The sequence below is a fragment of the Miniopterus schreibersii genome (genome assembly GCF_964146895.1).
Source record: "Miniopterus schreibersii genome assembly, chromosome: 4".
NCBI classification, from domain to species: domain Eukaryota; kingdom Metazoa; phylum Chordata; class Mammalia; order Chiroptera; family Miniopteridae; genus Miniopterus; species Miniopterus schreibersii.
In genome coordinates this window covers 82,000,482-82,017,956 of record NC_138105.1, presented here as the reverse complement: position 1 = coordinate 82,017,956, position 17,475 = coordinate 82,000,482, and the positions used below count along the sequence as shown (strand labels likewise).

At 53.9% G+C, this 17,475-nt stretch overlaps 2 protein-coding genes across 2 annotated transcripts in view; one reads left to right on the top strand and one right to left on the bottom strand.

Moving 5' to 3' along the window:
* The window catches only part of CD74 (CD74 molecule), a 196,615-nt gene extending 195,776 nt beyond the window's left edge, over positions 1 to 839 (top strand). Inside the window, exon 9 of the mRNA XM_081136174.1 lies at positions 823 to 839. Coding sequence (XP_080992300.1) covers positions 823 to 830 — 8 coding nt within the window. The 3' untranslated portion in view covers positions 831 to 839. The remainder of the gene's footprint in view (positions 1 to 822) is intronic.
* Positions 840 to 1,338: 499 nt separating this feature from the next.
* On the bottom strand, positions 1,339 to 17,074 carry CDX1 (caudal type homeobox 1; the record flags this gene model as incomplete). The annotated part of the gene is made up of 3 exons (XM_081135943.1): positions 1,339 to 2,389; positions 2,945 to 3,090; positions 16,630 to 17,074. 3 exons carry the CDS (start codon positions 17,072 to 17,074, stop codon positions 2,171 to 2,173), a joined length of 810 nt encoding a protein of 269 aa, XP_080992069.1. The 3' UTR covers positions 1,339 to 2,170.
* Positions 17,075 to 17,475: the final 401 nt, after the last annotated feature.

Here is a 17,475-nt window from a genome sequence, read left to right as displayed (position 1 = left end):
GACAAATGAGGAGGCAGAGGCTCAGAGAAGCTAAGTAACTTGCTTGAAGTCTCACAGCTTAGAAGTAGTTAGGCAAGAGCCCAGGCCATCTGACAACAAAACCTGTTACTAAACACTGAATCACAGCTGAAGTGTGACCATCCAGCCCACAGAACCCCCACACTCCAGAGTGAGGGTTGTCCAGTGGGGTGCTGGTAGGTGCTAGTAGGGGGCTCCTGGGTAGTGAAGCACGGGAAATGCTGGATTAGAGAAGATGCAAGGGGTGTGTTTGCTGTGGGACTTGTCAGAGCCTTTGGGTGCTGATGCACCACTGTGACTCTCCCAGAAGGGTTGAGTCTGTAGGACTTTCCAAACTTACTTGACAGAGCCATTTCTTTTTGGTAAACTAGCTCCCCAGTTTTACAGATGGGGAAACGAGGTCCAGAAAGGGGAAGCAGTTACCCCAGGTCACACAGCAAATGTTTTTGATGATCAGAAAACTATATTTACTCACTGCCAGCCACCCTCCCACCAACCGTCTTCTGCTCCTGGAACCCCGGTCCTTTCCCTGGTACCATCTGGTTCCTGTGCTTCAGATGCCCACCACCCTCAGCAAAGCCATATCTCCCAGGCCACCACCAGGAGGAGAGGAATGCCTGCTGCTCTTTAGGGGGTTGTGTGCAGGAGGGATCCACCTCATGCACTGTTGTCATGTGCCCCGGGAGCAAAGGGCAGGCTGTGCACACTTTTTATGGCTGGGCCACCTCCCAGAACAGTAAACAGAGGGGCAGGCAGCTGGCACTGGAGCCCTCCAGGTAGCAGACTCCTGGCCACCTCTGAAAGCGAGTTGAGAACAGCAGCTTTTCTCAGGAGTTTTTAAAACTTATCTGTTAAGTTCATACTGCTCATATGCTTTATTATCAATCTTCCCTTCTTGTCAGCACCCACTAGTCCTTTAGGCATCAGTTCAAACCTCACGTCCTCCAGGAAGCCTTCCGGATCCTCCAGGAGAAGCTGAGAGCCCCTGAATGCTCTGCTCCCTGATGCCCAGAGCACGGCTCAGACTGGAAACTTCTGGGGGGCGAGGACTGTGCATTCATGGGGCCCAGCCATGCCTGGCACATGGGGTGCCAATGAATATTGTAAAATCCTGAGTTGAAAGTATTTGAAAAATTCAAAAGACTGATATATTGAGTCTGAGATTCTGCTTAGAAAATGGACTTAAAATTTTAGTCTCATAGACTTACTCTAACAATGTCGTGTTTTAACCGTTCAAATGCATTTTAAAGATGACCTTGTTGTAGGCCCACAGAGATGGAAAGGGATTATGCAATTGTTAGGAAGGGGTGAGGATGATTTATGCTTAACATTTTCCTTTAATGCCATGTATAATGATTTTTATACATCTGTAAAAAGAGAAAAAAATTTATTCTTGAAGCTGTATCCAAGAGATTCCACTCTATGTACAACACTCACCCAGCTGTGAGCTCTGCTTGGTCCAGAGAAAGTCCTCCGAGGGCCCACTGGGGCCTGGGCCCTGAGGGACAGCCTGGTGAGGAGGAACTTGGCAGGGTGGACTCTGCCCCTCTGCCCCCCGACCCCCCACTGGGAGGCCCATTGAGAATGCTAGTGAGGGGATATGGCTCTGTGACCCAGAGGGGTCAGTCATCAGAGCCTCTCAGGCCCAATCCTGTGGGCTTTTGCTCTGCATCAGCCTGGAGAGGTTCGGGGCATGTCTGGATGGGGGCAGGTAGAGGCGAGGCTGCAGGACCAGGCAGGCGTGAGCTGACCACAGTCCTCCCCACAGGTCATGGTCTGTAAGCATCCCATCCTCCCTCAGCTCCATCTCCCTTCTCCAGGGTCGTCTAGTCCCTCTAGCAGCCTTCTACCCTTGAACCTATGGAAAAGGAGTTGGGGACTGGGGACTCATCTTGGCTCCCTCACTCAGCCCTCTGGGGATTGAGCCCTCCCACCCTGGGCTCCTTTATTCCCGAGGCCTAGAAAAGGAAAATGTCCCATCCAAAGAGCTCACTGCACAGAGAGGCCAAGGGCACACGCGGGCTGGGTGGGTGGACTTGTCCAAGGTCAGTGGCAGGACTGCGACTTAGACCAGGCCTCCGTGGCCCCGACGGGAGCCACATTCCCAGCATCTCAGTCCCCAGGCGCCCAGCCCACAAGGCTGGGCAGGGGGCTAAGGCAGATACTCCTCCTTGACAGGCATTGGGGAGGAGGCGCCCAGGAGGCTGGCAGATCTGGGGCACAGGCCCCCCAAGGGCAGCCCGGCTGCGGTGGGGGTGACCTCGTGGGTTGGCGGTGGCGGCTGCGGGGGCTGCGGGGGCTGCTGCTGCTGCTGCTTCTTCTTGTTCACTTTGCGCTCCTTTGCCCGCCGGTTTTGGAACCAGATCTTCACCTGGGGTTGGAAGAGAGAGGTGGGTGGTGCAGAGACCCGGCGACAGTGAGAGGAAGAGAGGGAGGACAGCCGAGCTCTTATTTCCTGATGTGTCGTTTGTGGCCTCCCTCCTGCCCCAGCCACCCAGGCCATGAACACATGGACCCTGAATGCATTCTCCTCTCCACAACACGCTCCCCTACTCTAACGACAACTTCTCCTGTAACCTTCTTCCCCACCTCCCAAGGCCATGCTCTAACACCCCTCATCCAGGAAGCCTTCCCTGTTCTGCCTGTGACTTCTCCCTCCTCTGGATTTAAACAGCACTGATCATAGCCAGCTATGGCCTATAGCTAATCAGATCTGCTATCTCCCTATTGGGGGTTAAGAATATTGGGTTTTGTTGGGGCAGGAGGGGATTTGGCAGTAGCTCAGTTTTTTCTGTGCTGTGTGCCCATGGCCAGGAGGCTCAACCTTTCTGTTCTCCTCCCTTGACTGAGCTCCCTAATCTGCCTGGCAGCGTGGAAGCCAGACTCCCAGTGCTGCTCTTGTGGCTGAGGTGGGGGAACCACACACCTGCCGTTCAGTAAGCCCCAGGTTGGCGGCCAGCTCTGATTTCCGCCGGATGGTGATATAACGGCTGTAGTGGAACTCCTTTTCCAGCTCTAGGCGCTGGTGGTCGGTGTAGACCACGCGGTACTTGTCCTTGGTCCGGGTCTTACCTGAGAAGCAGAGGGGCCAGGAGGGGAGGGGAGGTGAGTGGGGAGGGGGAACTTGCAAAAGGCCCAGGCAGGGCCACCAGCCCTCTGTAGAAGGACCCTGAGGTGGGGAGGGGATAAGCCCAGTCCTGGGGGGATAATCATTCCTCCCAGGCTCAGTCTTGGAGACTTCCTGAGAGGCAAGCACTGCTTCGTGCCCATTTGGGGAGGCACTGAAGCACAGAGAGAGGAAGTAACTTTCTTAGGGTTATGCAGCAAGCTGCTGGTGACATTGAGCTTTCAATCCTGGTCTCCTGGTCCAGAGCCCTACTCTGATCACCAGCTCATCCAGCTTTAACCCTGCAGCTTCCAGATTTGGCTACAGGACAGAAACTCCAGGAGCCTGTGGAAAGTAGCTTCCATGGCATCCCTGATCATGTGAGTCAGAAAGCCTGGGGGTGCAATCTGTATATTTAATAAGTTCCCCAGGTGGTTCAGATTCAGGGTCCTCAGACCACAGGTGCAATCTGTATATTTAATAAGTTCCCCAGGTGGTTCAGATTCAGGGTCCTCAGACCACAGGTACGAACACCAATGACATGGAGGGACACCTGGCAGGCAAGGGCAGATTGAGACTAATGATGGCAGCTGTTCCTTTCTCCTGTGCAGCAGAGAGCAGGGAAGAGCCACTGAAGACAGGGCGAAAGTCTGCTGAACTGTCCTGGGCTATATGGCACCTCGATTCCTGTCGAATGTGGCTGCTGGTGACCCTTGAGGACCTGGAAGTTACCTCAAGAGGCCCTAGCCCTGGACACCAAGCCCTGGCCTAGGGTTGCACAGTAGATAGGGGCTGGTCTGCCTGGAGTCATCCACCCTTCTACCTGTGACTGGACACAGAGCAGGGTGACTACTCAGTCCACAAATACTTACTGAGCTCCTGCTGTGAGCCAGGTACCGGGGTACACCAGTAAGAGCAAAACTAAAAAAAATTCAGGGCTCCGGGCAGAGGGAACAGCAAGTGCAAAGGCCCTGAGGCAGGACCATGCCTGACATCTGACATGTGTGAGAAACAGTGAGGTGTGGCTTGAGTGCACTGAGCAAGGGGAGAGGCATAGGTTGCCCAGAGCCTTACTGGCCATTGAAAGGACTCTGGGTTTTCCTCTATCTGGGATGGAAGCCATTGCAGGGTTCTGAGCAGAGGAGACACGAGGTCTGATGTATGTTTTAATATGTCTCCAGCTGCTACATGGAGACCAGATTGGCAAGAGGTAGCGGGAAGCACAGAGAGACCTGCAATAACCCAGGAGAGAGAAGGCGGTGGCTTGGCTTCTACATGGGGCTCAGCCTGGGGCCAGGAACTGGAGCGGAGGACTGACTGGGGTTAATGTCAGGGCTGCTTTGGGGCTGGGATCAGAGGTCTGTCTGGAGAGAATATTAAGAATCATGCTTGGCCTGGGCTGGTGTGGGGGCCTGACTAAACACGAGTTTTCTTTGTAAGAAGCTGAGCAAACGTCTATAAATAGGAGGCACAGACAAGCACTTTCAGACCCACACATGCATCCCACCAGGGGTTGATGGGTCTCTGAATAACCATCCATCCCCTCCTGCCTCACCCAGGCGCCCCCCCAACAGCCTAGCCTTCACCTCTGTCTGGGTCACACTCAGCTCTGGCATCGCCTGTCCATCAGCACCCCTGTCTTGACTATCCCCCCCACCCCCTCCACCAAGCCCACGCTGCTTGGCAGGACAGCACTGGGCTCCTCAAGAGCCAAATGGTTTTGTGGAGAATGGGAGACAACAGATGTTCCTGGGCTCTTTTCCCTGGGTTTCTTGCCAGAGCAGCGGAACCGCACTGGACGCTCCCACATCCACTGCCCTCAGCTCACTGCCCAGTGCAGCATGGGACAGCCTCGGCCGGCAGCCAGCTTGGCCCGAGAAAGGGACAAGGGAGTGGCTGCTAAGGCTTTGGTCCAGATGGAGCCCCTCCTTGGCCTAGAATATTCAACCCCAGCTCAAAAACAGCTCTGCCTAATGCCACCACCACCAGATCCCCGTGGAGCTCTGAGTCCACAGCCCACTGGGCTCGCCGGGCTAAACCCAGAAGGGGTCATGGGAGTTTACTCTCCTCCCATTTTATAAAAGAAGAGACCGAGGTTCAGGATGATTATAGAGTTGCCAGAGATCCAAATAAGAGAGGCCTGGTGAGTCCTCCTGATCCAGCCTCCCTGTGTAGTCAGGGTCACTGAAGCCCCTGGCAGTCACGGACTCACCCAAGACCATGTCACCTGGCCTAGAGCTCTCACTCCCCATTCTCATTCACGACTCGTCACTCACCAGGTTTAGGGTCTGCAGAACCCACCGTGGAACCCCCCCACCCTAAGCTTTGGAAGCAGAAGCTCAAAGAGCAGACCACCCATCTACTTGTGCTCCTGGGAAGGGAGGGGTCAGCCCATAGTGACGGCAGGCCCCTGAGAGCCCTGGGCTGCAGCCAGAGGGTCCAGAAGACTCACAGCCTGAGATTCTAAGCAGTGATTATGAAGCTACCTGGCCCCCCAGGCACCCAGCTCTCACTCCCATCCTTTCGCATGAGCAAGCAGAGATCCATCACACCCATTTCATAGATGGGGGAAATTCAAGCTTAGAAAGGGGCCCTTGCTGAGGGCTATTCTGCCTGGTAGTGAGTGGTATGAACCTGGGCTCAGGTGTCCTGGGCGGGCTCAGGTGTTCAGACCTCTAATCCAGCTCTTCCCAGAGCCGAGGTCGGGGGGGATGGGGGGTGGGCACGGGACTAGGTGGGAGGTAGGGCTCTAGCTGCGTAATTAGTCCTCTCTGCTCTAGCAAGGCCGCCAGTGAAGACCCAACCCACAGACCCGGTCTTCCCCATCCCCCATTCTCCATCTGGGCCCAGGAGAGGGGCTGGTGGGCTCAGGAACCTACTGGCCAACTTCTATTGATAGAGCTGCTCAAACGTACACAGTTTTATTGCTAAGAAAATGGCTCTGCCAAAGAACAAAATGTTTGCTATCACACTGTGTGGTCCAGGAACCAGGGAATCCCACAGGAGCTCAGGTAGGTGATGTCTAGCCTCGTTGAACATGCACATACCCCTTATCCACTCATCCCACCTCCAGGAACTGATCCCACAGAGAAATGTCCGAAGCTGTAGCTGTTTGAAACGGCATAAGATTAAAAACAATGTGCATGCCTACAAGTAGGGAACATTTTAAATAAAAGATGATACATCCATGGAGACGAGCTTTATGCAATCATTCAAAAGAAATGGTGAAGCTCCGTATGGACCAATATGGAGCAATGCCCAAGATATTTTGTTAAGTGTAAAAAAAAAAAAGCAAGACACTGAGTGTTGTGAATAATATGTTACTATTTTTTTTTGTATAAAAATGGGGGGATACACAGTCACATATACACAATCATATGTTTGCACACCCACAGAGCTCTTTCTGAAAGAATATACAAGAAGCCATTGGTAGGAGCTGCCTCTGGAGAGAGAACTGGGGAGCCACAGGTAGAATGGAGTTTTAGGGATGTTTAAATTTTTACCATGTGCAGATGTGAGCTTGTGTTTTTAATGACAGTCAGGAGCCCTGGGCTCCAGTCACAGCTCTGGGCCAGAACTCCTGAATGTCTGGAGCCATCCTCCCTTCCCCCGCCTGTGAGCACCTGTGCCACCCTGGAACCCAGGAAAGAGGGGGCAGGGAGGTGCATGAGAGTGGGGGGAAGGGAGAGGGCCCGGGATCAATGATTTACAGGTTCCTGGGATGCTGGGGCTGAAGGGGAAGTCCAGGCGCCTGTAACAGGTGTCTGATGGGGGCCACTGCTCCCAGGCACCCAATAAATAGCCCTCTGGGCCAGATGCCAATGTGAGTGAGTAGGGGGAGGGTGGAGAGCTCTCTAGCTCTTTAGGGGCGAGCATGGGGGAAGGCCTTGGGTAATTCACCCAAGTGGGAGGCTTTCTTTGCTCTGGCTTTGGGACTGGAGGAATGGCCACCCATGTGCACCAGCCTGGGTGGAGAAAGCAAATTCCCCATCCCCTAAAATGCTCACAGCAGAGGCCCTAGAAGCTGCAGGCTAATGGTTCCAAACACCTGACCAGCAGCCTCAGAACTGGCTGGGGAGCTTTTTAAAAAGCACAGATTCTAGCCCAGAAATTCAGATTCAGCAGGGTTGAAATAGGGCTCAGGGATTTGATAGCTGAATAGCTCTCAGGCAACCCTGACATGCAGTTGTACAGTACAGTTTCTCACTGACTGGGTGATCCAGCCTTATTTTCTTTATCTATAAACTGGGAGTAATTATTATTCTAACAAGGGCCAACATGTCTATGTGTCAGGCACTTTGTGTACACCTTGCAACAACCTATGAAGTTGTACAACTGTTATCCCTATTTTATAAATGGGGAAACTGAGGCTCACAGAGGTCCACACATCTGGCAGGTGGGATTTAAACCCAGGCCTGTCCAGCCTCAGAAACAGCACCAGCACTATCAAAAAGTGTAAGTTCTCCCGTAACCAGCCAACCATGGGTGTCCAGGGCATCACTTGCGATGGATGGATGATGCCTAGCACAGTCCCTGGGTGTAATAGGTGTGTGGGGAAGGGTAGGTCTCATTCATTTCCAATAGTGGCAGGACAACCATATGGCAGGAATGTTGGGAAATGATTGTGAAATGGGTGGTGTGTTAGACGAGACTGTTTATTTATAAGGTCCTTTCCAACTTGGAAACGCAAAGCTCCCGATGTTTGTTGATTCTGTGATTGTGTTTGTTATTGTTGCTGAAAGAATTCTAAGACCGATTTCCCTGTCTGAGAGTCTAGATAGGGAGGCTGCCCAGCTGGAGGACGGGGGTCAGGAGCCACACAGCCTTCTGCGGGGCCTCCGCATCCAGCCTGGGCCAGGCAAGGACAGAGTTCAGCCTCTGCCTCTAGGGCCGGCTGGGTGGCTCCAGGAAAATCAAGTGGACTCCGGGTCAGCACTTCCTTTGCCTTCTTCCTGCTGGGTTTGTGGCCTTGAGGGACGACACTGCCAGTTCCGGCTCTCAGAGCCTGGGACACAAATCCAGCCCTGGACCCTCTGTCACCCCTCACTGTGTGGTCCAGCCCTGGCTGTGCATCAAAATTCCCCCAACACACACAAGCTCTACCCCAGATCTACTGCATCCTGATCCCCCTGCCATCTTTAACAAGCCCGCTGGGGGATCCTGAACCACCAGCTGGAGTCAGTAGGGCCTCATCCCAGTTCTGTGCCACCTGTGTGGCCTTGAATAAGTCCCTTCTCCTTTCTGGGCCTCAGTTTCTCCTGTACATCAGGAAAGGATTGGGGTGTCAGCTTTGAGGGTCCTGTAAATTCTGAAGTTCTGTGCAGCTCTGAGCCCTCCCATAAGGACCAGATACCCCCACCCCCTCCCTGTCTACCACCTGGGCAGCCCCCACAGGGAGGGCCTGGCCTGCAGATCCTCCAGCCACGTGCCTCAGACACATGTGGGCAGGAGGCACTGGGGAGTGACCCCTGTCTGTAGTGCTGGTCTGGGGAAGACAAAGAGAAATGCAAGCTCTGGGGCTGTTAGCAGGAGGGAGCTCAGGGAAGGAGGAAGGAACAGGGTGGCCACAGAATCCCACAGCAAGGAGTCCTGAAAATGGATTGGGGAAGGAAAGAGGTGTATTTCACTGGTGAAGAGTTAGGAGGAAAGAAGTGCAAATATGTTGAACATGCAAATAACTTTAATATAAAACACGTGAGGCGTTACCCAGATAACATATATAAGAGGGCTGCAAAGGTGGCAGGGCATGGGGCAGCCCCAAGGTGGCTGTGCTTCGGGAGAGGCCCGGATCCTAGCAGCTTTTCCACTGTACTGAGATTTGGGGGAAAGCCTGGTACCCAGGGGACGAGTCCCCAGACCTTGCTGGAGGCAGAGACCTGACCCACGTCTGACCACCCTTAGCTGAAGGGGTTGACAAGTGGCTGAGCTTCTTTGGGCTTTCCTTCCCCCTGGGGAACAGGATGGATGTGAAAGCATTTTCTAAAGGGCAAAGAGCTATGGAGAGACAAGGAGAACTGAGCTATTTGTAGAAGCGGATGTTGGAGGGCTCCCCCGGGAGAGGGAGGAATGCCGCCTGATGGGGAGCAGCAGGGCAAAGAACGCTGGCCCGGCATGGGGAGATCTGGCTGGGCCACCGGCTGCGCATGAGATGCTCAGTTTGGGTCTCTTTCCTCATCTGTGCTGCCAGAGGGTGGGACCTCTGCTGTGGCAGCCCTGATCTGGCCGGTCCTGATCTGGAGAGACGGATGTCTCCCCTGGGCCATGAGGCTTTCTACTGGGTCCTCGTTCCTACTGATTTGTGGTCCCAGGATGCTCTATCCCAGCTCCTCATTCAGGCCCTGGAGCAGGGGTGAGGCTGGTATGGGGTAGGGGGAAATGTCCTGACCAGCCCCAGGTCAGCTTCTCCCTACCCCTCCACTGTCACTGTCCTGCCTAGTTACAGTGCTCAGTCAGCACCGCACCCTCCTCCTCCCAGGCCACCTGAGGGCCATCCCCTGCCCCACCTTCTTCCTGGAGGTCTACAGCCTGACCTGGCTCTGAGAAGCAGCAAAGAGGACAGACCGATGGCTCTCACCCAGCCCGGCCACATGCCAGCAGTGTGAACCCAGGCAAGGCACTGAGCCTCTTTGAATCCCAGTTCATTCATCTGTAAAGTGGGGACATGAATTCCTCCTTAGACACGGTAGTTGTGGAGATTAGATATGACAAACTACTTAACAAGGTCATTATGAATAATTACCTGATGAAGATGAAGATGACTTCGAGATGGAAGAGGCAGGAGATTCCACGATCGAGACTACTGAGCCCATCTGGAGTGGATTACCTCTCAGAACTCTTGAGAAGGACTTTCCTGCACTGTCCCATATGACAGCTACTAGCCACATGTGGCTATTTATATTTAAATTAATTAAATAGAATTACAATTCAGGTCTTTAGTCACATTAGCCATATTTCAAACGGCTCGAAAGCTCGAAAGACACAGCTAGTTGCTAGCACACCAGACAGCACAGCTATAGAGCAGGTTCAGAATCACAGAAAGTTCTGTTGGACAACCCTGCCCTTTTCCAGCTCTGTGTGACCTTGGCAAATCCCCTCCCCTCAGTGCCTGGCTCCTTGGATGCTCCATGAGGGCACGCACCATGCCACCTGGCTCGCCCAGCCCTGTAACAGCGGCTGGCACACAGCGAGTGCTTGCTGGATCTTGTTGAATCCAAAACACAAACTTCCTGTCCTGGTCTTCCTAACCTGAGAAAACAGGCCCCATCCTTTAGCCACTCGGGCCAAAAGCCTTGCTGGCACTTCTCAACTCCCCACATCCAATCCATCAGCTGGTCCGCTCAACTTCCAAAAGACATCCATCTGTCCAGCTCCACCACTCCCACAGCCATCGTCAAAGCCACTAATCTAATGCAGAAATGTGCTGTTCCCGGGTCAGAAATACCTGCATTTGAAAAAATGCTGAGCACTCAATAGATGCTCGTTCATATTATTACCCTGGTAGATGCGCGGTACGTATTTGTTAAATAGTTCATTCCCCTCTTTCATTGGGGGACGGCACTGATGAAAACAAACAAATGAAATAATTACAAATTGTGCTTAGTGTGGAGGAGAGCAGGCATAGGCATGAGAGCTGGGTTCAGCGGCGGGGGTGGGGAGGCATACTGTATTTAGCTTGGGCGAGGTCTCTTGGAGGAGGCAACATTTAAGCCCTAAAGGCAGAGAAGGAGGTTTCCATGTTACCGATAGGGAAGATTATTCTAGGAAGGGAGAACGGCATCTACAAAGGCCCCGACGCAGAAAATGGCAGAGTCAGGGCCAGACAGGGCCAGCTCCCTGAGAGGACCCTGGCTGCCTTGTTCTGGATGGAATCCCCAGCACCTAGAAAAATGTTTGGCACCAAAGAGACCCTTGGAGACTATTATTGCCCACAGGCCTGCCTGAATGAATGAATGAATGAATGAATGAATGAGAGAGGCCCATAATGAGGCTGGAGGCTAGCAGAGCTGAGCCCTGAGGTAAGGGGCTTGGATTTGATTTCAAGAGCAAAGGGAAGTCACTGAAGGGTGCTGAGCCTAGAGCATCAGTCCCGGCTTTCACTAACACCTGCTCCCTCTGTCAATGCAGAGGGATCTAGAGCCCCCTTACAAACTTAAGAGGTGAGTTTGGAGAGAAGGTTTAGCATGTTAACACCATGATGGACCTGACTCCAGATGCAATTGTTTCCAGATCCCAGGAGCTCTAGGACAGAAACCTGAGGGGCCAGCCCATTAAGATAACTTCCTCCTGACAAGCCAGACACTGTTGCTAACAAAGATGTTTTGGACCTTCGGAATGACTCCCTTGGCTCTCAGCAGCAGTATCTGTCAAAACGAGGAGTGGGGGGAAGGAAACACTCCACCAAAAACAGCCTTCTGCCACCTTCTAACTGGGTCATTCTCCTTCCCAGCTACATCTGAGAGATGAGGTGTCACATGGAGCTTCTGCCTTGAGAGCCAGTTTTAAACAGCCTGGCCCCTGCTGTGCCCACCCTCCCCCTCCAGCCTCTTATAGCTCTTCCCAGACTGGCCTCCTTTTTCCCTACCTGGGCTGGGAAGCACATGGGAAACGGGGGCTGGGGCTCCTGCGCCCAGGGTGTTGCTTTATTTGATAGGTGCTCCCTGGGCTGTAGTGTCTGGCTTGGCACCCTGTGCTGCCACGTCCCAGCTGTGTGAGTTTGGGAAACTACCTTACCCTCTCAAAGCCTCCTTAACTTTATCTGTAAAATGAGGCTAATATAGATCCTCACACCTCTTAGGGTTGTTATGAGGCTCATGAGATCACTCATGCAAAGTTCTTGGCACAGTGCCTGGCACATGGTAAGGACCCAGCCAAGACCACAGTTATCAGCTTTATCATGAGCTCCTACTATGGGCAAGGAATGGTGAGAAGGGTGGAACTGATTAGGACTGGTTCTTGAGTGGCTAACAGATGGTAGATGATAGGGATAAACACAGTCAGTGGTAAATGTTGTTAATACAAGGGCCTGATAGAGTGCTGGGAAGGAGGAACCAAGGAGGGCTTGCTAGAGGAGGCGGCCCTGGAGAAGGAGCAGCATTTGAACTAGTGAAAAAATAGAAGAGGAAAGGGAGAGTAGTTCAGGTAGAGGGACCTAGACTGGAGAGTCAGGGTATGAGGTATGTGCTTGAGCACACCTGCTAAGGACCAGAGGAGATGGTCACAGGTACCGATGCCCTGAGCACCTACTGTGCCAGGCTGAGGGATCTAGGTACCATTGCTTCAAGGTGCAATCCTATTGTTATCCCAGTGTTACAGTGGAAGAAGCTGAGGCTCAGAGCAATGATCCAAATTAACTTTCCTGATGCTAACGCAGCTTCTAACAGAAATACAATTACAGTTAAGACCCAGATCTTAACTGCTGCAAGTAAGCATCTCTGTATCTAGGTAAACTAGTGGGAGAGTGGCTTCAATAGTGGATTGGGGGCCAGTTCTCAAGAGGGTTTTCTGAATGCCATAGAAATGGGGCTGGATTTTACAGCAACGAAATGGCATAAAATGAAATGGCAATTCCATGGCAGTGGGGAGCCATGGAATGCTCTTGAGCAGGAGATGTGCCTTGAATAGATAAATCTGATAATGGTTTAGAAGACAGCTGGGGCATCAGAGAGAAAGGCTGAAGGTAAAAGGCCAGGTTGGTGGCTGTGCCAATGGGCTAAGGGAGAGGGTCTGGAATGTGGTGAGGAGAGGGAGGGTCATCCCTCCACGGCCCTCAGTTTCTCCATCTGAAGCTAAAGAGGTTGGACCAAGATCTAAACCCTGCTGCAGCAGTCTCATAATCGGAGTGAACATCTCCTTAGTTGTGGGGGACCTCAGCCACCCTAATGGGCCATTCACTTGTGAAGCTGTGTTTACTCACAAGGACCGGCTGCTAAACCTTTGACAGAAGGATAATTTAGGACGGTCTTAATGAAAACGCTGGTGTTTATAGATGCAAAGGGGGAAGGCAAAGAAATAAAACCCCTTGTAGTCATTTCCTACTGGCCTCAGTCAAGTGACGGTAATCACTTGGAACTGTTTAATATTTTGATTGTGGAATGAAGGCTAGCAGCCTCTTCCCCATTTCCACTGCCCCCTCCTGAGAACAAAGCCAGGGGCTCAGTCCCAGCCAGAGCTATGCCAGTTCCCCAGGTGAGGATGGTACCTCACTATCCCAGTGGGGAGAGAGGAGCAGCCATTGGCATGAGCAGCTGGCCTAGAGAGTCATGGGTCCCATCTCCAGGGTTGGGACCCCAGAAACCTGTGTCAAAGCCAAGATCTCACACTTGCCCTGTTCATTCATTCATTCAACAAAACGTATTGAGCACCTGCTAAATGCCATACACTGAGCTGGATGTCGGGAATGTAGTGACAGGTCAAATAGACATGGCTCGGGACCTCAGAGGCGTTTACCTTGGTGGGTGGGTGGGGGAACAGACCACACACAAACACATCAATAGTGAATAAACTGCAATCAGGGTTAGTGCTCTAAAAAACATGGCAAGGGTTATTGATGGGTATAGGGGGAGCCTTCCTTGAAAAATCATGGAGGACATCTCTAAGGCGGTGAGCGTTAAGCTGAGACCTGAAGGGTGAGAAGGAGATAGGCCTGCAAAGAGTCAAGGAGAAGAGGTTTCTGGGAAGAGGGAACAACACAGGCATAAGACCTGCAGTAAGACATGGCATGTCTGAAAAACTAAAAGAAAACTAGAATTTGGTGGTTGAGGGGAAAATGGCCTGGGTTGAGGTCAGGAAGGCAGGCAGGGACCAGGCATTGATGCTCTACAGTCTCAGAGCCCTCAAGAAGGAGTGTAGATCTTGCCTTAAAAAATGATGGAAAACCTTTGGAAAAATTTTAACTGACTCATCCAACATCTATTGTAGTCCAGCTTCCACTTGTGTGAAACTAGAACATTCCTTCCAGTCTCTGGGCTTCAGTGCCCCATCTGTATGTCTGGTATCTACTTGTCCAGTTCAGATATTACAGAATGCTAGAGGCTCAAGAGGGAGGAGAAATGGCCTGGCCAAAAATGATACCATAAGAGCTGGCGACCAGGAGCAACATTTGCAGGGAATTGAGCCAGAGGGGCGAAGTGACGTGTGCTGACCTTCCCTCTGCCATCTGACACAATAGCATTGACACAGGAAACACTCCTGAGAGACCCTGTACCTTCATTGCCCAGAAGGAGAAACTGAGGCCAAATAGGGGAGGGACTTGGCCTCTCTCAGGGAGGGTCTGTAACCCCACCCAACTCTGCCCACATCTCAGGAGCATTGGTCAGAGTCAGATGCCCCCAGGCAGACAGGCAGCAGCTTCTAGCTTTCAGAAGGCCAAGGCTCCTCCTCCTGGGCAGGATGGGTCTTTCTGATTCCTGGGGGCAGCCACTTTCCTCGGGAGCCCCCACATCACCCTTAGCCCTTCCTTTTACTCTCTGGGAGTAAAGGAAGAAAGGTCTTTGCATTTGGGTAGAGTTCTTCTAGGCCCTTTTTCTGCCTGGGAACAAGTGTCCAAATGGCTTTTGAGACCAGAGGCTGAGTTGGGCTGCAGCTCCTGTGCCCAGAGAGAAGGGATTTGCCTGACATCACACAGCCTGGAGGCTCCCCCAGGCCTCTCCAGTCCTCTGACCCCCACTGGCCCACCCTCTCTGCCTCACACAGTGATGGCCTTTCTCCAAGTCCCGCCCCTAGGGAACCTCCCCATCCATCTCCAAAGTCACCCGATCAGCAGGAAGCCACAACTGGAATAGAGGAGCAGGAAAAGCGGGCTTCCTTTTCCAGGGAACAGACATGGAACTGCAGGCCCCAGGGTCAGTGGCCCCAGACACCTTCTCTCATATAATCTAAAGCAGGGTTCTCAACTGGAGCTTATGGATAAAGCTTCTGGGGCCTCTAGAACTCCTGAAATTGTCTGTTGAATTAGGCAACACTCTTTTCTAGGGAGAAGATTTGTACTTTCCCTCACATTTTTCAAAGGGGTCCTTTTGTCCCTCAAACAAAGTTATGAGGACCCTTCCATTTCATGTCACAGATGGTAAAAGTGAAACCCAGGAAAGATGACTGGTTTAAGAGAAGCTAGAGAATTAGCTCACAGGTTTGCTTGGGGGCCAGTCTGCCAGATTTCGAGTCCCAGCCTCACCATTTACTGGTTATACAGCTTCGTGAAAGTATTTAACCTCTCTATGGCATCATTTCTTTATCTTAACACTGGGGGTGATAACAGTACATACTATAATGTGGTAAGAATTAAATGAGTTAACACATGCAAGATCTTAGGCCAGTGCTTGGCCTGTTAGTAAGTGTTCTATTACATGTTAGCTGTCATAATTTAGCCAAAGTCACAGAAACAAGGGGCACATCCGGGCCATAAGTCCCTTAAGAGGTTCTGGGTCCCTGAGACTCCCAAGAAGGTGGTCCGATTACAGCCAGACTTGTAGCTACTGACCAAGCCCTCCCCAGAATCTGCCCCCTGGGTGAGCTGGGCGTGTGTGGAGACATGGGGGTGAAGAGAGAGAGGAGGAGGGGAAGTCTCAGGCTAGCTCACAGCTGGGGGAAGGGGAGGAGGGGCTGGACATCAAAGGGTGGGCAGGCTAACTTCCCGCCCACCAGGCCAGGTGGCCTTTGTCAGGACAGGCCCAACACAGTCAGGACAATGGGGTATCCTGTTCACTTTCCGGCCAACAGGAGTCACTACCGAGCCAAGGCGCAGCCTGTTACATGACAAAGGGGGGACCTATAAAGGAGGTCAGGCCGCCCCTCATTAAAGCTGGGCCTTTGTCCTGCCCCCTCCCCTGCCTTTGAAGAGGGTGGATCAGAGAGGCCTGCCTGGGGGCAGGAGGTTCACAGGCTCAGGAGCCAAACAGCAGCCACCTTCCCAACTGCTCCTGCTTTCCCCGCCCCCAGGGTCAAGAGTTCAGGAAGGGCCTTGGGATGGAAAGGTAGGAAGCCCCCTGCCCGCCACTCTAACCAAAGAGGGCTCTTTTTTAGTCCAAATGATATGAACCACCAACCTCTTCACTGTTGGAATGGGGGGGGGGGCCGACCTGGAAAGGAAAGTGACCTGGCTGAGTTCCTACAATCAGGGCACCATCCCTTCGGCGGCAGATTTGCAGCCTCTGAGGCCTGTGATGATCTGGGCCCGTGTTGCTAAAGGAGCCCGGGGATAAAAGTCTGGGGAGAGCGTTCTAGTCCGGGCCTTGCCGCCTAACCGCGTGGGAATCTTCACTTCTCCGGGCTCAGTTTCCCTATCTAGACAGACAGACAGACAGACAGACAGGTTGTGCTTACTCGGGCTGGGATTCAGAAGGGGAAGCTGAGGGAACTGACCCCCAGGGCGAGGGTGGTCCGGGGGGCCCCGCTCCAGGAACCTAAGCTGGGCCAGGGCAGAGGTCAGACGGGGGCGGCCGGGGCTTCGCCCTCGCACCTGCCGGGCTCGGGGAGACCGTGCGCAGGGCAGGGCCAGAGGGGGTCCTTACCGCTGCCACCGCCGCCTCCGGCCGCCACGCTGCGCCGCATCCACTCGTAGGGGGTCCGCCTTTGCGCTCCGGGCGAGGACGGTGCGCCCGGGCCGCCGAGGGGCTGTGCCAGGAGTCCCGGGCCAGGCCCAGGGGGCGCGGGCACCTGGCTAAAGTCCGGAGGGGGCCCGAATGCCAGCTGGACTGGGCTGGCAGCCGGGGCCGCGGGGCCCTGGCCATAGGCGGCGGCCCAGTCGTCCTTGGGCACAGAAAAGGGCGCGCTCCAGGCCGCAGGGGGCGCGGGGGCCGGCTCCACATGAGAGTAGCCGGTGAAGTCGGGGTACTGCGGAGGCCCCGGGGGTTGGGGCGGGGGCCCGTAGGCTTGCGGGCCCAGGCCGAGACTCGGGGGCCTGGCGGGGCCGGGGTACACGGGAGAGTCCTTGTCCAGCACATAGCCCACGTACATGGTGGCCGCAGGGACCCCCGCGCATGCTGGGCCCCGGAGCCGCCGCTGCGGGCCGCCCCGGCGAGCAACAGCTCACCTGAACTCGCCGCCCCGCCGCCGGGCCGCCCCACCCAGGCCTTTTATAGCCCCGGGCCGCCCAAGGCCCCGGCCGAGGCGGGTTTGCATTTCAAAGCGGGGGGAGCCTCGGGGCCGCGAATCAAAGGGGGAAACCCGTCGGGGGCGGGGGGTTCAAAAGGAGACAAATTGCCACCCCAAGCGGGAGGTGGACTGGTCGGGGCCTGGAGCGGTGGGGACGCGGAGGGCGCATCCCGGGCGAGCGTCGAGGCGCGCGAGGTGTAGGAGCTCCCGAGGGCCAGTGGCCCAGCGGCGCAAAGCCTCGTCTCCCCGTGAGAAAAGGGGCC